The sequence below is a fragment of the Rhinichthys klamathensis genome, unplaced genomic scaffold (genome assembly GCF_029890125.1).
Source record: "Rhinichthys klamathensis goyatoka isolate OS25496 unplaced genomic scaffold, OSU_Roscu_1.1 h1tg000184l_1, whole genome shotgun sequence".
Taxonomy (NCBI): domain Eukaryota; kingdom Metazoa; phylum Chordata; class Actinopteri; order Cypriniformes; family Leuciscidae; genus Rhinichthys; species Rhinichthys klamathensis.
The window spans coordinates 2,012,808-2,033,464 of record NW_026606712.1 but is presented as its reverse complement, the minus strand read 5'-3'; the positions used below and the strand labels follow the sequence as shown (position 1 = coordinate 2,033,464).

The 20,657-nt window shown below is 37.2% G+C and overlaps 2 protein-coding genes across 3 annotated transcripts in view; one reads left to right on the top strand and one right to left on the bottom strand.

Annotated features, from left to right (window-relative positions):
• The window catches only part of ttyh3a (tweety family member 3a), a 70,576-nt gene extending 58,660 nt beyond the window's left edge, over positions 1 to 11,916 (top strand). The window contains exons 12-14 of one of the 2 annotated variants that reach the window (XM_056261664.1): positions 3,549 to 3,722; positions 5,612 to 5,687; positions 10,979 to 11,916. In XM_056261664.1, the coding sequence (XP_056117639.1) occupies positions 3,549 to 3,722; positions 5,612 to 5,687; positions 10,979 to 11,053 (325 nt within the window). In that variant the 3' untranslated portion in view covers positions 11,054 to 11,916. Of the gene's footprint in view, positions 1 to 3,548; positions 3,723 to 5,611; positions 5,688 to 8,307; positions 8,410 to 10,978 lie in introns of those variants that run through there. The other variant, XM_056261663.1, reaches the window with a different exon arrangement.
• The window catches only part of eif3ba (eukaryotic translation initiation factor 3, subunit Ba), a 179,154-nt gene that overhangs the window by 43,715 nt on the left and 114,782 nt on the right, over positions 1 to 20,657 (bottom strand). The window lies entirely within an intron of this gene.

Below are 20,657 nucleotides of genomic sequence, written 5' to 3'. Positions count from 1 at the left end.
ATTACATTTCAGTAGCCTAATTTCAGTATTGTGATTATGAATTATTTTAACTACGTTTCACTTGTTGAATTCTTCTGCTACCAGCTTTCAATCGCTCTGAATCAGCGCGGTGCGGCAGCAGATTACGCATTAGAGAGAATAAACCGGAATAAACGAACACTTTTCAGAGTCTATGATTGTAGCGCCTCTTAGCGGTAAAAGGCAGCAAATACACCACACATTTTACCGCCGCGGTGGAACGGCTGATGTGGGCATTGTCATGGCTTGCCTCGACATTTGCGTTTGAATAGCGCGCGTCTTCCGTGGGCGTGTCAGATTAACGCGTAATGAAGTGTAATGAGCTGGGGGAAAAAATACTGACAGCACTCTCTTTTCATACAGATTGCATAAACTGAGAATATTTGTTTTTTATATAAATTACTTCATTTAAAAGAAGAGGATTCAAGCTTCATAAAGAAAAATCTCTCGTGCCTGTGTGACAAGTAATCGCGGAGTTACAGTTAATCTTAGGACGCGTTTCAGAATGAACTTCACTGACAGAGAGAACGCAGAACTCGCATCATGTTTGTTTTTCTTTATTTGGTGAAAAGCACAACACTTTGTTTTTATTGTGAGTATCCACAAAAAAAATAGAAACTTAACAGGATCTAATGATGTATCGCACTTATATGTAAGATCAAAATCAACCGAGTATTTTGAGTCTCTTTTGCACTGATAAGAAAAAAAGCGAGACAATCGCGCCGGCGCGATAGCCGACCCCAGGGGGTTAAAGCACTATTGGTATCGGACAATTTTCATATGGGTGCATCCCTAATTAAAACCATAATGGGTCCCTCATGGGGGCAGACATGTTGGTCACATGACCAATTAAATACTACCAACGTCCCTTTAAGGCAAGCCATTTCTCTCGGCGGCCATCTTTGAAACTCCTCTCGGGCAGCTATTTCAGTCATGGAAGTGCAGCTCCCATCTCTTTGAATGGGGAAACATCAAATTCTCCTAAGCTGTTCACCAAGCTTACTATTAAATTTCAAATAATCTTCATTTGAAATCACCAATGAAATCTGACAACAACCGTCTCATAAATTGTTTCTAAACTCTCAAATCATGACAACAGACTGCATTTTCCAGGCTGGTCCAGAAAATGTAGCAACAGGAGTTTCTTCTAATGGCAGCTGCAGTGATGCGATGACTTAACTAGCTGGCGATTGGCTCTTTTACTCAGAAGGCGGGACTTATTCCGCATTGCACTTTCTCCCATTCATAGTAATATGTTCTTTATTCATAGTTTCTTCAGATAAAAGCATCTGCCGAATGCATAAATGTAAATGTCCTCAGTGTATAGTCGAGAAACTGAATTTATTTTAAAATGTATTTCGTTTTTTGTTTTGGGATATGAAATATACGCTCAAATTGACCATAACGAAATTGTACACATTTCCACAACATATGGGTGTGTCGAGACTTTGCACATTTGTTCATGACCCTAAATGAAAAAGTCACAAATTTCAAGAAAAAAACATCATAGGTTAACAAGTAGTTCTGGCAAATCAAAAATCTAAATGGGTCAAGTTGACCCACAATATGATCTGTTGCAAATAAATGTCACAAAAGTGTTAAACAAAAAGCTCATCATTATACAGTTGTCATGTTTTTCTTTCTGCATAGACACGAAAAATGCATAAATATCATTTTTGTCATTAAACTTAGTGCTGAAAACTCTGACTTGGTGTGAACAGCACTTCATATTGTGCACTGGATGACTTCTGATAAGTTCACCTTTGTGGACAATAACGCATTCACACTTTATGCCAATGATAATAAGTTTCAAGTGTTGGCTACACTAGTACAGAAGCTAAACTATTGTACATTGAATGGTGATCTCATTTGTAAACAATTCATCCAACTTTATGTACCACCAGTGACCAGCAGGGGGCGGCCCACATAAATCTGTATACGTGTAGCGCCACACTGTTTTACAGTCCTGCTGATAGTGTTTATTTTACTCCCTCTGGTTTCCATCAGCTTTTTCATTCATCATGTCCATTAAGCTAAAGCACTCTTGATGCATCCCATTCTGTTCCCGATCATATGCAATCGATCAGCAGACATAGGAGAACAGACTGTTAAGTGTAATAGTCATTGATGCAGGTATTTGTGTGATTCCAAGCTTCCCCTCAAATGGTAATATGTCCTCCCTCTGAAGAGGAAATAGAGAAGAGTGAATTATACTCTGCTGTCTTGTTCTCTGTGGCTGAAACAAATCAGACTTAGGATGGCAAACACATGCCTGTGTGTGGATTTAATGTGCTCTTCCTGTTTGTCATCAGAAACAAAGCTGAGATCGCCCTCTGCTGTCCATACCACAGTGTGACATGCATGTCTCTCTATATTTGAATCATTCATCATTTCTTCCCCATTTTTTAATGGAGCTATGCAGTTATACTACAGTTAAAAAGTTTGTTATTTTAAGATTAAGTATGTTTTTTTAAAATGTTTTTGAGGGAAGTCTCTTATGTTCATCAAGACTGCATTTATTTCATTATACAGTAAAAACAGTAACTATTGTGAAATATTATTACAATTTAAAATAACTGTTTTCTATTTGAATCTATTTTTATTCCTGTGATATCAAAGCTGAATTTTTAGCGTCATTACTCCAGTCTTCAGTGTCACATAATCCTTCAGAAATCAGTCTAATATGATGATTAGATTCTCAAGAAACATTTATTATTGTTATTATCCAAGTTGAAAACGGTGGTACTGCTTTAGCTGGAATGAATATAGTTTAAAAGAACAGTATTTATTTGAAATATAAACTGATGTTCAAAAGTTAATGTGTGCCTAAGTATTAATTTCATCTTCAAAAAACTGATTTATTTTTATGTTTTATATTTTTTATATTATTTATATATTATATCTTTTTAAATATTTTAATGCATTGATGATCTTGTTCATTCGTGTATTATCACTGCTGTAATTTAATGTTCATTTTAAGCATCAAGATTTTTTGATCATTTATATCTAATTAGAAATCTCATGAAAAGGGGCTTTCACAAATCCTATTTCTGTTCTGGACATTGAGAAGTTTCTCTGTATGTTTCCTCTGCTTATCTGTAGACACAGCATTGATCTCGCTGGTGCTAATCTACAGCGAGTATTTCACTTGTTTTGTATACAGAAGACCGCTTCCTCTAATGTCTTGAGGGTCCCATCTGAGTTTTGACAGTGCTTGTCTGCTATCTGCAGTGTCTAACACTACTAACTGGCAGTTTTACTCCAATTCACACTCCCACCGCGATCATGGCTCGCACTTTCAGTGAGGCGACTTCACAGCAATTCACAACTTGGGTTCTGTTGAAAGACTAAACAACAAAGATGTGGGAAAGGATGTCCTGTGAAATCTATGAATTATCACCATTGAGCTCAACCCAATTTGATCTGATGGACCTGTCCCGGTATTGAGTCACATTGAATATAAAAACAGTTGATGCGAGGCTTGTTCAAACTAACAGTAGTTTGTATGTTGTGTGTGTTTGTGCGAACAGGCCTGAAGAAGACAGTGAGGAGGAGTCCGTGGCTCATGGAGGCAGACAGAATCATGATAACCTGTACCGAGTGCACATGCCAAGCCTCTACAGCTGCGGCAGCAGTTACGGCAGCGAGACCAGCATCCCTGCAGGAGCACACACTGTCAGCAACGCTCCCGTCACTGAGTACATGTGAGTTACACACAACATCCACAACCCATGCAGTCTTTGAACACATTCAGGTCACCTTTACCCTCCTGGGAACGATCCATGGGGTGTTTGTAGAAATAGCTCAATAATCACTTTGTCCGATGTTTCTTACTGATATCCCCACATTACTACTCGATCGCTTTTTGATTCTTCCATGTGCCACCGTTCATTTATATGTGAGAAAAAAAGTAATTTAAGCAAAACAATTAGTCAGAACCCAAAGAAATATATGAAAATGAATTTGCGACTATTTAGATCATTAAACAACATGATGATGCTTAATAATAATAATAGTGATGATGGTATTATTTATTTATTTATGTTTGTTATGGTAATATAGTAGTAGCACAATAATAATTATTATATTGTATGATAAAAGTAATGTTATTGTTATCATAATTCTACCACTTTATTATTAATATCATTATTGTTATTGTTTTAGAAATATATTATATATATAATATTATTATTATAGCCATATATTTGTAATGTAATAATATTTATATAGTATTATAATAATAGTTATTATTATTAATATTATTAATGGTGGTAGTAGTAGTTATTATAAATCATGAATTTGTTTACATGTTATGTTTGTTATATTTATGAAAATGTTATTAAACTTTTACATTATTATTATTATTATTATTATATTATTTTAATATAATAAAAATACTAGCAATTATTATAATTAAATTTAAAAAAAACATATCGTTGTATTGTAGTAATAATAATAATAGTTATATAGTAACAAATTCATGATTTATAATAACAATTATTATTTTATTTATAAAAATAATGTTAAGACGGTCGTAATGCATATTATGTTTCTATTGTTATAATAATTATTAATTTTCTGTCAAAGATATATGGATTGGATATAAAACCACAATTTAGTTCTACATATTAGTTATCAGACACTGAAACAAACGTAATCAGTATTCATCCATCCTAAAAAAAATAGTTGGTGGATTTCATCCCATTCAAGCGGATGGCTGCCCTGCCTGTCTCTCTCACACCATATGTGCTGCACACGAGCAGGACTGAACGTTGTTAGGGATCTGGTGGATGTTTTCAGCAGCTGGGCCCTGCCATTGACTGCTCCATATGTGTGGTGTCTTGAACAGGGGATGAGAAATCCTCTGAGAGAAGCTCAAACCTGCTGGGGTGAAACAGCTGCTCCTCTCCTGATGGGGGAGCGGGGGGATGCAGGGGGTAGGAGAGGGATATGGGGTACCTGACAATGTTACGGGTGAAAAACCCCCAGCAAAAACTACCTAAAAACACACAAGACAAGCAGTGCTGTTCAGGAAGAGAGAGAATGCAATGGAATATATAAAACTCCTTTTGTTTTATATAAACAGTGAAGTAGCGCAATAATATGACACATTTCTATTAAAAGTAACAAAAGTGAGGTCAGTAATTTCTTTTTTTTTTTTTTTTCCTAGGATGCATTAAAGATGACAGTAAATACATTTATAATGTTACAAAAGGTTTCTGTTTCAAATAAATGCTCTTTTAATTAATCAAAGAATCTTAAAATATATTAGGCATAAATATCACACACCGTTTTCAAAATTGATAATTAGAAAGCACAAAATCATTTTAAAATATATTGAAATAGAATTTTTTTTACTTTTAATAATATTTCACAATATGACTGTTACTGTATTTTTGATCAAATAAATGTAGCCTTGGTGAGCAAAAGAGACTTCTTTAAAAATAAAAAATGAAAAATCTTACCGACCCCAAACTTTTGCACCGTAGTGTAATAAATTACAAAAGTACAATAAATTAAAAAAAAGATCTGTAACATTAATGCAGGAGTGTTTTGGATCTTTGTAAAGTGTGTGTGTGTGTCTCATTTCCAGGACCCAGAATGCAAACTTCCAGAACCCTCGCTGTGAGAACACTCCTCTGATCGGGAGAGAATCTCCTCCTCCATCTGTAAGTATCTGCACTCGTCCAACACGCACACAAATCACACACGAGTCATTTTGACAGCCTGAATGTTTAAATATTCACCATAAATGGCACATTCGGTTACACTTTATTTTAAGGTGACGTAGTTATGTTGTACTTACTCAAATAAGTAATAAGTAATATCAATTAACTACATGTACTTACTACACAGTTGGGGTTAGGGTTTGGTTTAGGGTTAGTTACTTGTAATTATGCATCATTTACAGTTATTACTATAGTAAGTACATGTAGTAACGTGTAACTACGTCACCTTAAAATAGTGTTACCGCACGTTCTTAATAGTTTGCCTGTGTAAATCAGTGATCTCCCCCACTGTAGTTTCATCACTGTACACAGCAAGTCATTACAAAAGAGTCCTGAACTCTGTGCAAGTAAATCAAGTCTTTGTGGACGATTGAGTAAGTGAGACCTCCTAAAGCCAACTGTTGTTGGGCAACAGTTCCAAAGCGAGAACTTCTTGCCTTGCTTGACCAAGCTTACAAAACTGGAGATTAATAGCAATAGATCAATGTCGCATTGATTTTTTATATGCGAGGGAAAGGAGAAGAGAGATTTCGAGCCAGCTGCCCACTTACCAACTCAAAACGCTTGGATAACGGAGGGGAGATGTCAACACGGTCACCTGTTGTTGGTGAAATCATGCTGTCACACTCGCCGTTTAGAGATGATTGATTAAATGAGTGCCTCCGACATTTCACATAGACCTTACTTTGGCAGCTGATCAATATGATTCTTCCAAAATAAGAACTGGAGCGCAATGCAAAAATGTAAGAGAGCACCATGGACGGCACTCTTTCTGGACTGTTTGCAATTATCATTTTCTGCGGCAAAAAGTAAAAACAGGATGTAGCTAGAAGTTCAGACACTATTTTGGCAGTCTCATTCTTGTCTCTGCAAGAATCCGGCAAACAAGAAACAAACTTGATTTGGTGGGACTGTTAGCGTTTGCTCACTGATAGACACTAAGAATGTGTGCACATAATTAACTAGTTGAGTAATTGTTCTGCACCACCTTGTAGACTTGTAAAAACAATATAAACTGATTTTCCTTTGCACAACTGTCTGCTGTAAGCACCAAAATAAACATTCCCATTGAGTTCACTTAGCCTGTCACCATTGCAACTGCACACATTAGGTGGCACTGTGGATACGTGATGTTAAAGTCAGGATAATGACGTGTGTTTTCAGACACATCCAAATGCAGTGTTGGGGAAAGTTACTTTTATAAAAGTACTACATTACAATATTGCGTTACTCCCTATAAAAGTAACTAATTGCATTACTTAAGTGCTTTGTATGGAAAGTAGTGTGTTACGTTACTTTTGCTTTTTCTCACCTAGGCTTACTTGTTTGTTTTTTAATAACAAAAAAAGGCTCTTTCACACCAAAAGTGAAATGAATAAGCCTCAGGCTGAAGGAAATGCAAATTCACGCCTTTACAGTAGAGGGAGCAGTTCAAACAAGCCTTTCTGCTGTGCTGTTGGATTGCAGATGAAGAAAGTTCAGCACTCTTAGTTTAGCAATAAAAAAATTAAACACCCATGGGATGTTTATCTAAAGTAATTTTTTGCTTATTAGTATGGTTGAATTGGATCATATTTGTATTATTTAATTAATGCAGGTTTGCGTAATTTAACTGCTTTTGTTCATTTTGAGGAGGAACACTGAACCTGTTTTTGTTCAAGTGAGATGAGTAAATCGTAATTTTAATTTGTTGTTTTGTGAATATAACTTATACATTTTTCTCATATTTTGACTAGGTGATTGAATTTTATTTTTATTTTTTTTAACAAGTACCCTTATATATCTGTAATTTGAAAAGTACATTTTAAAGTAATGCGCTACTTTACTAGTTACTTTTAAAAAGTAATCTGTTGTCCCAACACTGTCCAATTCTGACAATATTTTTAATAGGATTCCACGAGAGCTGGAATTTTGATGGTGAAACATTTCCCCATGCTCATTTTGCAACAGGTTCAAGTTGGTGACGCAGATTTGCCATGCCGACAAACAGAAAACTTCAATAGAGAATGGGCCTTTTTTGTATGTGACATTTTGCTGAAATTTCACTAATATAAACGCACTTTTACTGGCATATTTGCTTCTTGTTAGAGTCATGCATCCCACTGGAAGAGAATCCGCTTTTATGAGAAACTCGATTGCATATGAGACCATTATCAGATTGCTTACCAGATTCGTGTATATTTTTTAGAAATAGATTTTTATATAACTTCTGGGTGTGTGATGGTTTTTTTGGTTTTTTTTTTTTTGCTAACAATTATTGCTCGTTTAACATTAGTAAAATAAAACAAAATCTGAATTGCATGTACATATATAGTTTGTAGTTTACCTGTAGTGTAGGCGAGCTACAGATTATCTGGACTTGCTGGTGTAATTATTCCCACTCACACCGTGTACCTGTGTCCCCTCACACCTTTGTGTCTGGTCTTGTGTCCTCTAGACCCTGCGTGTTGGTTTGTGTGTGTTGGGAGTTCATGTGTACGTGTTTCTTGAGCTGGAGATGTCAGTCGTGTCTATCTGCTCTACAGTTTCTTGTCGTTTTCTTTTCTGCAAATCCACACAGTTGTATTTGACATCCACGGACAGTAACAGCCGTCACAGCTGGCAGTTAAAGCCATCGGAGAGTTCCCGCTCGTTTTGGTAACAGCCTCAGCTATTCCAACAGGTACTCAAATGCCCCACTCCCACTTATTGGCCCACCTCCCTACCTACAAAAACAAGAAAACAACAGCGTGATTCCTCCCCAAACCACCACCACCATCCTGACCCAAGCAAGCTGTCCTCGCCCCTGGTGTTTCTGTTGTGTGCTTCCCTGGTCTTGTCATTTGTTGGGGCAGCATGTTCTCCCTCCACCAGTATTAACTCTTCATGTATCTGACATAGAATCCAATTTCCAAGAACACCGAGAGGGATAAATGCATTAACATGCAGACATTAAGGGAGAGAACCGCTTTTTAATTTAGTTTAGCTAATGATTAGCATCCTAAAGGTGCATTCACACTGACAGTTATTAAAACGTTGGAGGTCATTGAGCCGCAGTGCTAATATATTCAAGTCTAGTTTGAATGAATTTGAGCTCTGTCTTGTTTATAATGGTCCGTGGCAGTCATGTTGCTAGAAATCAGCACTGTTTAAAGTCGTCATGAAACCGAAGTTACAATAGTCTTTTCTTCCCTATTGTGACGTATATCTGAGTGAAACGGCTTCTTGAACAAGAAAAACTGGGCGGGACTTGATTTTGTCCGAGGGGAATTGATTGGATTGTTGTGGTTTGCTGCTGTGATGTCATGTGAGTGACAGGTTGTTCCGCCTTTACGCATGTAAACACGTCATCAGAGAAGAGAAGGGATCTTGCTGCAAAGGGAAGTTATTTTAATTAAAGATTACAAGGGCAATTAAAAAAAAAAAAAAAAAGAGTGCACGGATAAATCATTTAAATACTGCAATAATCCATAAATGAAATAATGTTCATGGTGACTTTAAAGTGACGAAAACATCCAAGAAATGGGCATGAAACGCTGCGGAAAAGGGAGTGGGAAGAAGGGATACAACAATCAATAAACGCAGAGCTACAACACTCTCATTATACAGAGTAATGAATATTCAAATGTGAATGGAGAAAAAAAATCAAGAGTTGGGACAATTTGATGTATTTTAAAACATTTAAACCTATGACCACAAACCGATAAGCATCTTATCATTAGAGATTAACGACTATCATGAACAAATCAAATAGGTTTTGGTAAATCTTAAGAAATATCAACAAACGAGCATTTTAACTTTCCAGAGATATTGGTCTTAATAACAAATGATCGACTTCTTATCGCTTTGTCATTGCAAAACTCTTTCAGTGTGAATGCCCGTTAAGTCTTGTGAACGAGAGTAACTTCCTGCAGCTCGATAGATTACAGTAGGCACGTCATGCTTTGATTAGTACATTTTATCTTTCAAAAGTAAATATTAAGTAGTCCTATCAGGGATGCATTAATACTGGAGTCATTTAGAAACAAGCTTATGTGACTGAAGGAATAAGTTATTATGCTCTAAACTATATTGAGAACTATATTAAGTTTGATCAAGCCACTTTGCAAATGTTATAGGCAGACAGAGTACATTCATGCCACAGTCAAAGAATAAAATTAGCTGAATGAAAGCAAAAGTGGCTTTACATTTAGTTTTGGGGCATTTTAGGACTAGAAGTAAAAAGGAATATGTCTCTTCATCTTGACTATTAAGTCACATTGGTTGTATGATTCATAGAGTAGTTTAACTGCTTGCTGTGTTTTGTTAGAGTGAAGAGTTGAAAGTTGCAATTTTTGCCATTTCATTTATAAAAAAGATATGCGAACTGCGCTCTTTACAAACCCAATAATATTGCATCTACAAGGCTGTCTAAATGATTCTAGGTGTGCTGTGGCAGTTTTATTATTATTTTTTATTAGTTGTATTATATGATAATTATGTTTTTTTATTTTATTATTATTATTAATGTTATTTAGCACTTTACAACTGTTTTTAACATCCACCATGGGTGATTCACTCAAAAGTGATCAGTGCTGCATACAATTGTGAACTTAACTAACACTGCCATTTTTTCCCCCCAGAGTTTGATATCCTTGTTGAGACAATTACAATCTAATCATAACTTTTGGAAAACATGAATTATATAGTACTGTGCAAAAGTCCTAGGCACGTTAGTATTTTCACCCCCCAAAAAATGGTTTTAAGCCAGTTATTTATTCCTTTTGCTGTATGATGGTGAGATGAGATCTCCGTGCGGAGCATACCGGCTGTTGTCAGACTCCTTTTGCATACAAAAATCTCACTGGATTATAACAATTAATGGCAAAAGGAATGTTTGGAAATGTAAATTGATATTTCTCACTGACACACTACAGCAAAAGTTACAAATAATTGTCTTAAAACAACAAAAAAAAACTTCTTCTTTTTTTTGCCATTTGTTATTAGCTGATGTTACAGACCTTTTATAGTTTGTTGGCATCAATATTGGTTATTTAATTCTGTGTGCTAATGAATTTCAGAGTGAAAATTCTCCACATTATAACGTTATAATGCCTAAATGCGCTCGTGGCATTTAAAATGACTGATTTAATTTTTTCTTTTGGTATTTGGCCACAGTTTTAATATCAGTGTCTGTTCTTTGTGTAAAAGCCAAATTAAGTCTAAAATCTAAATGATTTTGTATGGTGTTTTTTTTGTTTGTCTCCCTCCAGTACACATCCAGCATGAGGGCCAAGTACCTGGCAAACGCCCGACCCGACCCCAACAGCAGCTCCGCAGCAAACTAGAGGAACACTGTCTCCTTTCCCTTCAGTCTAAAGCTACCCCTCATCCACGTCCTGTTCCCACAGCCCAGACAAGTTTCACCCCAGGCCTACCCTTTTAGCCATGTTGATCTTTGATGCGTGCTCTCCTACCCAGCTGATAAAGGACGTCCTTGCATCATGTAAATACTGCTGTCAGAGGAATGTTCCAGAGGCCTCTTGTGCTGTTTCCAGTTGGCCGGGTCAGTTCAGGCAGCTAGTTCAGCGTGGCGGCAGCAAAAGGGTTACTCTCAGCCCTGAGTGTTTGTGTGTGTGTGTGTGTGTGTGTGTGAGAGAGCATCTGTGATGAGTATGAACTACATTACATACAGATACATTGAGTGACGTGTGTGTGCGTGTATGTGTGTGTTGATCCATGCTGCCCTTGCTCAATTGTGGTGCTCTTGCCAGAGGTTCAGAAAGGTCCAGAACTGAAAAACTGGACAGGGTTTAATGCCCATAACCCTACATTCCTGTGTGGCCTCTGTCCTCTGGTCATTTGAAGTAATGTGACCTTCTCCACTTTCAGGACCTACTGCCACGTCCAACTCTATACAGTTTACATCAGTGGCATCTACTGTAATATAACTGGACCAATCTAATCTTAATAGCGTGAGAAACTCTTGAGCATTGAGAATTTCCTTAGAACTCTTGTTTTGGGCTTGGATAGCAGTTTTTAAGTTGACAAAGTGGGATGATAGCTATTTTAATGAAATGGTGTGAGAAATAAGGCCAGAAACATGCTCTACGCTAGTACAGAAATGCAGTATAAATGTATTGTACATCCTGTGGCGCTAACCTTCATACTCAAGGGGGTGATAGAGAGCCAGATGGGTTTTTTTAATTATTATTTTATATTTAGGATGCTAGCTAAGTAAGGTGGATGTTTCTGAAATTGCCTCCTATACACTCATTCACTATTGACTGCTAATATAAGGAGTGAATAATGAGAGAGGGAATTTGGACACTTGGTGCACAGGAAGTGCTGAAGACGCCATATTCTGTCGAGACGCAGAAGTTCATTCGGCACAACGCTTGTTGTGCTTGTTCTCTAGTGGCTAGCTGTTGAGTGTACATCGGTTGCAGTGCATTATGGGATTGAATGAGTGCACTCAATGATGTTCAAATAGTGCACTATATAAGGCTATAGGGGGTGATTTCGAACACAGCCCAAGTTTCTCCTCAAAAAGTTGCTTTGTCATGACAGTAATGGATCTTAAAGATAAACATTTGAAATGAGATAAAAACTAATGCTCGCTTTAGCAAACTTTAGTTGCGTTACGAATTTCAGTATGACGCATGAAATCAAGCTTTTGCCTTTCTGTACTTGCGTATAGTATGTTTCAGGCCTAAATCTGTAGCATACGTTGGTTGTGGGAAGAATGGATCCTTTCATCTCATTTAAAGGCTTGAGTTTTCGTGTGAAATTAAGGTTTGTAGATGCTGTGTAGCTAATGAAATCCTTGTTGGGGTTTTTTCCTCAAAACACATGGACTGCATTAAACAAACTACTCGTTTAACTTGGCTATATCCACTGCCATTGCTGGAAAACCTGGAAAAACAGATCCAGACAAACCAGCCTAACAGAGGAAATTGAGAGATCTGGATTTTGACCAAACCCTGATGATTTGGACAACCTCAAACTGCATCGGCATCCGAATATTTTCAACTCCATTTAATTTGAATTCAGCATGAATCTAAAATTGCTTTGTCTGATGCTGGGACCTTATCTGAACATTATTTTGTCCTAATACTGTACAAACACGGAGACACTGGGACCAGCTCAAAGACGATTCATCATCGCTTATCAGTTCCGGGCAAGAGGCTGGGAGAGGAGTTCATTGTACTGTACACAATGTAAACTGAACATTTGAACCTTAATTTTGCTGATCGGTTGAGTCCTCAGGGAGGGGGGCACCAATATGGCAGGAAGTGAAGTCATCAGTGGCCTGTCTTGTTTTTTCTTCTTCTCAAAGAAACAGAAGAGAGACCGCAAGCCTCAGTAACTTTTGCTGTAATTCAGTGTGACTTTCAAAGCCCACAATTTCCTGGGCTTGTTGCTTCTGTACCACAAATTGCTTCTATTCCCAGAGTTGAGAGGAATCTTGCCATCCCTGAAGAAGACATAAAAGTGATGTGCTGTCAAACTGAATATTTTCTCCTTGATGAGAGCACAGACACACAAGGCCAACAGATGGCATCTGATCTGGGTGAACTCCCTTTTCTCCTCAGAAGACCTCTCTCTGGTGCTCTGGACCTCATATAAGGGTGCTTATGTTCTCATACCATTGGCATCATCTGTCTCACATTCACACACCTCAGGACCACATTCTTCCCTCATACTGCCAACGTCTGGATTTCAGGACACTTAGTCCATGTCATGTCCTTACCACATATTCAGGGCTCAACAATACGTTTTTATTAGTCCAACAAAATTACTGAAGATTTGTGTATAATTTTTTTTTTCATTAATATATATTTACATTTTAGATATTGTTCACATTAAATATGAAGTGTATGTATGTATGTGTGTGTGTGTATATATATATATATATATATATATATATATATATACACAGAATAATGACAGCTCTAAATTAATGATAAAGGTTCATAAGTGAAGTCTCATGCTGACCCCGGTCGAGTGGGTCATTCTTATTGTTGAGTCCTGATTTTCCATCTCACAGAAAGTCGTGTGGGCACTGCACGTATGCATGCTTTGAAAATGCGGATGGGGGACTTAAAACAAATGCCAATGTCACAAAGTTGCTCAGAGACTCCTGGACTTTTATGAAAACAAGCAAGAACTTCATGGTGAAGAGAATTAAAGGGATGTATCACAGCTATAAACAAACAGCTCATTATTTGACTGAGCATTTTATTTCTTTTTTTCTTTGTCTGCTTCTCAAAGCATGGTCATCCTATAAATGTGGAGTGGAGCCATGTTGTGTGCTACTGACGCTTGCATTGGTTTCTCGGTTGATGCTTTTTTTTTATCAATGACGAGGTCTGTACATCCTTGACTGTGCCAATAACCAACAGCTTTGTACCTTCTGTGAATCTAAATGTTTTTCATGTTTAAAGTGGACTTTTTCTCTCGTGAGCTCTGCGTGGCCTGAGCAACCAAATGAGACACCTGTGAACACGAGCCTGACGTTGTGGGAGTATCTTTATTTTTCTCTGTAAATGACCACGTTTGTGATGATGCGATCTCTGAATTTATGTCGCCATTTACTCCTTGGTAATGTCATACTGGAAAAATAATGTATTACAGTACATTAAGGAAATATTTGCAAGAAAATGGCCCATTAAGGACATTGAATTGTTATAGTACAAACAGATGATTTTTAATTATCATTTTATTTTTAGTCTGGTATATTTTTAGACATTTTAGCAAGCACAAAATATTTTGTCTCTTTCATGCAAATAAATGATTTTGGTCTTTTATCAAGATGTTTTTATATGACTTCACTGTAGGATGACTTTTTTCAGTTACTAAAATGTTGTAAATGTTTTATTGAGCTTGAACTTTAAGATTAAACCTAACATTAACTGATACATGTGTCTTATGTTTAACTATTAGCTTGTTCATCTCTCTGCTGCAGAACTTTCATTTGTAACTATGGTGAGTATATTTAGATTACAGGATTATAATGGTGTTGATTCTGATTAATCCAACATGAGAAGTGTGAAAGATCATTTAATTATTTAATAATTTTTAGCTAGTCATTAACATTTTTTTATACTGGATTTAGGCTAAATCACACCACATAAGCTGCACCCTTTAAAATGGCAAACTGTGGCCATGAACATCTTCTGTATCACTACAGCAAAGACTGTACAGAGATAAAGATATCAAATAAAATAAATATATATATAGATATATTTTTAAATATAGACTAAAGCAGCTTTTAGACATTTTTTTAGTTGTTCACATGAGCTTCAGCGTAATTGTTTTGTCTTTTATTCAGATATTGTATAACTTATTTGCTATATGAAATATAAGACCTGAGAGAGTGATAGGATGAGAATTATTTTATTTTTACAGAAAACTGTTTTTTTTTTATATAGCCTACTGATGAGTACAAAAGAATCCATGTAGGCTACTGCAGCATCATCTCCAAAGCTTTAACACTGATTGATATTGTCTTCATGAAAGCGGTTCTGAAGTTTTGAATGTATTTAGCCTATAATGAGTGTACGTTCTCCATTCATCTTTTATACTCAATCACTCCCCCATGGCTTGTGCATAAGCGCACCGTTGACTTCGTTCTATCTAGCCTATAAACCTAAACACAGGAGGGCAGCATTGTGTCATTCAAAAGAAAGTAGGCTACATTACTATGGACAAGTTCTGAAAGGTAGGCTATACCAGCTTACAACTTGCTATATAGCCGAGTACCACCTAATATATAAAAAAAAAAAAACAGTAAGTGAAACAGTTTATTTTTAACGTTTCGAACGCTATTTGTTCTACATTGTTGTCACATGGCATCACGTAGCATGTTTACTTTCACCGTTTCCGGTGAGTTGTCTAGTAATTTAAAACTTTTAATCAAACGTTGTGTAATAATAATAATAATAATAATAGCTTTTGTCCGTTTCATTAAGTAGGCAAATGAGTCAAGAAAGATGGTAAAAATTGCAACAGATTCATCAAATTCACTGGAAATGGACGGTCGAGAGCATTGCATCGTGGCATTTCTCGACATAAAAGGTCTAATATTTACTGCTCATATTATATCATGTAGTTGGTCTATTCTATAGGTAATTGTTTACATAGGCTACTGAAAATCTGTAGACTTAGGCCTACTATATAACACTGAAGACTAAAAGTAGGCCTAAGAGGTTTTGAATTTCACTACATTAATGCATTTAATAATTTCTGTATTTCATATAGGCCTACATACACAAAGATATATTAGCTACTGTTAAAAGTTATTTTATTTTTTACCAAATTTTTCATGTGCCTTTAGTGTTTGATCTGTTAAGACTCACTGTAACATCTAACCAACATTTCCTACAACTTCTATTTATTTCTCTGAATGTGCGAATGTTTGGAGCTCCGTGTGTTAGGCCTACGTTTTAAAATGTTGCCTAAAGATTTTTCAGTCAAGTCAAACGCATCGAATGCTGTCTGGGGGCTGACAGGAAAACAGAAATCCCAGTGTTGTGTTTATGACCTCAGTCATGGGGGTCAGTGTCACAAACAGGACAGACACCCACCATAGTAGCTTTCCTGTCAGCCGCCAGGCAGCTGCCGCCTCACTGGGCCTGTGTGTGCGTGAAGGGGAAGAGGGTGGACTTCTGGGAAAGCACATAATAAAGGGATCTCTACAGAGCACGCCCTGCTTGTCTCCTTCCATTGTCAATAAAAATGTAAAGCGTATATTTTTTTTGAGAGCCAGACAAGTCACAAACTCAAAATGTGAACAGGCATCAAAGAAACAAATTACCAATCCACACAAATGAAACGCTTGCGTATGTGTTACAGGACCCCTTTTCCCTCTAAAACAAAATGGCACAGGTTTATTCCGTAACTGGGATCGCAAATGGAATTCTGCACAGCCTAATTGGAAATTGAGTTAGGCCCCTATTGTTGAGCCTCAGGAATGCATTGCGAATGCAGTGGAGTGGTTAAGTGAATGGAAATGAGGGTGATGCCATGCAGGCTCCTGTGAAACACCCCTCCATAGCAGATTTGCTTTTATTAGACACAGGGCTTAATGCCAGCACATTTACTGTGGCTTCCTCTCACTTCACGCTTGGACCTTTTCTGTTGATGTGACCTTTTATTTGTGGACATATCAATGTGCCTGATCATAGGTGATATATCTTCAGGGGTTTTATCATCTGAAACCATCTGCTTGAAAAATTATTTCTGTTTGTCAGGAAAGAAACTGTTGGGGGCTTTCCTAGCAGATGTTCATTTATGCTGTCAAAATTGGAGAATTTTTCCAGTCCCCACATTTTTAAAACCACATAATTGCATAATTTAACAATTTATTTGAAGAACTACAAATGGAAATAAAAACTGCTAACATTTTACAATAAGGTTTGTTTCAATTAGTTAACTACATTAGTTAATTTAAAGAAACAGTGAACAGTTACTTGTACAGCATTTATTAATCTCGATTAATGTTCATTTGAACATTTTCTAATATATATATATATATTTTTTAAGATCCAAAGTTGTATCAGTTAATGCACTGTGAATAACATGAACACGTAAATTTTTATTTAGGTTAATAAATGCTGTAAAAATGTGTAGCTCATTGTTAGTTCATGTTATTTAATGCATTAACTACTGTTAACAAATGAGATCTTATTGAAAAGTGTTACCTAAAAATGTTTTCCGATATCAAAATTCAATCCGGCCCGTGTAAGAATAAAGAATGCAACGGCAACCAAGGAGGGCGAGGCCTAACGAAAGGTCAATTTCAGTTGTCTTTACACTATCTTGATGGAGAAGATTTTGAGTCATGGTGACAGGGCAGATTCCTCAGATCCATACAGAAGGGCAGCTGTCTTCAGGGGGTCTGCATACCCATTCCTCACACCCGACTGGCTCTTTTTAACATCATTCTCCACCAGCAGGAAGGAGCAGGCCACTCTGAAAGACTCAATCCTGTTGTCCCCTCTCCTTTATTTAAGAGCAGTGTGGAGAAGCAGGCATTCCTCCAGTGCTGGCTTTGATTGTCAGTTAACTTCTCTCAAACTCCACCCATTGCTCTTCTCTAATACCCACACCATTCAGAAACATCTAAGGCTGCTTATTCCGAGCCTTACGCTCTCTTCTTACCCATTTTGTCAGCTTTATTCCCCCTCACTGTCGCGATTTATATACCTCCGTGTTCTTTCCCACCACAGCGCAGGGACAAGGGAAAGTTAACAAGGTATAGCCCACATTAGTGCACCACGTTGCCTCTGAATACCCCAGAATACCTCAAGAATTAACAACTGCAGGAAAAGCGTCTCTACACCAAAACAGCATTGTGCTAAAGGGCAGGAGAGTTGAACTCTCCAGTTAAAGTGAACATGACTCATTTCTTTTAAAGGAGGTTCTGTCTGTTGTGTCCGTTGAAGATGACATGTCAAAACTGAAACCTTGAGGAGGAAAGCAGTTGGGTTTATTACTCATAACAGTTGGTTGTTGATATTAGCCCCTTTCACACATACAGTCTTTACTGGTAAATTACCGGTAAGAGATCATATGTGAACAGAACCTTTTCAAAAATCCTGACAAATTGGTTCCGGCAATTTACCAGTAAATTACCGGTAATGTGCTCTGTGTGGGCGGATGAAGCCAACGACGCGGCGTTTAAAGATCACTTCCGATGACTGACATCACTGAATTTACCGGTATTTTGGAGCTGATGTGGGAATGTCTCTCACCTGTAAAAAGCCAGAACGTTGTTGCTTGTGTGAACAGCATATTTGTGTATTTACAGGTAAAGTCATTCGGGCAATTTTACGGTAATTTACCGGGATTGCTGTGTGAAAGGGGCTAATTGATTACTGTCCTGTCATGCACCTTTGCAGGATGTGGCTGATTGGCTCAACTGAAGTTGTTAGAGTGAATAAACTTGTTTATCAGTTAAAAGCACCATTCTGCCCTGCCCTGTCCTGCCCTGAGAGAAATCTTTGAGTTTAACTGATTTTTTGCTTATTTGCATTCTGCTTTGCATCAGAGAATCACCAAAAGATCACTTTCCCCCCCCCCCCCACCCCCCCCCCCCCCGAGTAGTTCACACACTCATCCCAGCTTTGGGGGAGCAAGATTCTCAGTCCATTGGATGAAGCTTAGTTCCTCATATGATTTTAGTAAGATATATCGATTACACTTTGTGTCCGTGTTACTGTGTGATAATAATGAACTACATATACTTACTAGAGGTTTAGGGTTAGTTGCATGTAATTATGCATAATTTATAGTTATTACTACAGTAACAACATGTAAACCAATGTAATAAGGACACTGTAAAAAAAAAAAAAGTTATTACCGATATTTCTACATCATTACATTCTTAGAAGTGTGTATTGGCTTAGGCTATTTATTTGTGAAAATGCAACTTTGTAAGATTGCTTGATTTTCTTTTCAAAGTTCAATTCCATTTTTATTGAATATTTAGATACAGTTAATACAGGATACAGTCCCACCCAATCTTTGTTTCAATTGGAAATAGTCAAATGTTAATTTATGCAGATGTAGCCTATGCCAGACACTGATGAAAGAAAGTTAAAAGGGCCCAAAGAAAGATCATATTTTCCAGAATGAGCCATTGGAAAGATCTGCTTGTAGGAAGTATGAATGAGATCACACATAACATTTAGCCTCGCTATTGGCAGAACATTGTCTCCTGGTGTTTTATTTCAAATGTATGCTGGTTTCTAAAATGTGGAACAAAACCTTGAAATTAGTTGACTGTTTGTTGTCATCCAGGTGAGAGTGCATCTAGGCAGCTTTGCCAAGGAAGTCAAAAAAAATGTACAGACAAATGAACTGCTGAATGAATGACTGTTCAACACTTGGGACACCCAGGAGACATCTCTCAGCATGCTTGATAACCCTCCATGAGAATCCCTGAAACAGACATTTTTGCTCAGTGAGGTAAAGGCTCTATGGCCGAGGATATCTGATAGCTGGATTAGGAGATTGTCCCTCAGTTCGTATGAGCACATGTTCATAGGGATTACAGATTCAGCCAGTGGCTGGGAGGCCTGGAGAACTGCTGTGGTGTGCAGGCGCTTGTTCGCTGTAATTATATCCTCTCAAAAGAGTTGACTGAAGAGAATTACCGGGAGGAGATCATGTGTGAACAGGACCTTTTAAAATCTACCAGTAATTCAGTTCTGGCAATTTACCGGTATGAGAAGTTGAAACAGAGTAAATTACCGGTATGATGCTGTTTAAGAATAAAGATTACAGGTATGAGCACATATGAGGTCCGAACGCGCACTGGGTCAATCATAAAAGTTCCGCTGCTTTTTAATCATTTTTCTATGTAAATATGTGCTAGATGGAGATCTTTGACAGCTTTTTCAGCATCGCACTATTGACCCTGCTTTCTTTTCCAATCATCATCAGCGCTACGGCTCTGCGGTGAGATATGCACGTCTCACGTTTTTAAGAGCAAAAATGCGTTCAGTGTGATCATACCAAATGGCTGTCAGATGTAAATAATAACGTGTTGTCAAATTGACCAGATTGTAAAACTAAAACGCTTCTCCTCTCCTCTGCGTTTAAAGATCATTTCCAATAACTTCAGAATTTACCAGTATTTTTGTGCGGATGGTCTGTTAACGGTAAAAAGCCAGAACGCCATTACTTTTGTGAACAGCATAATTGTGTATTTACCGATAAATCATTCTGGTAATTTTACGGTAATTTAGTTCTGGGATTACTGAGTAAAAGGGGCTACTATAGTGACTGTGTTGTCCTTTAAGGAATCCTTAGGTCGCTGGTTCGTCTCTGGCCTCGAAGGACCATGTGTTGTCCTTTAACAAGTTTAAGAGTATTTGTGTCATGTGATGATGTCACTTTTAAAAGTAACCATTTAAGATTAGCATGACAGCGGTGACTAGTTTT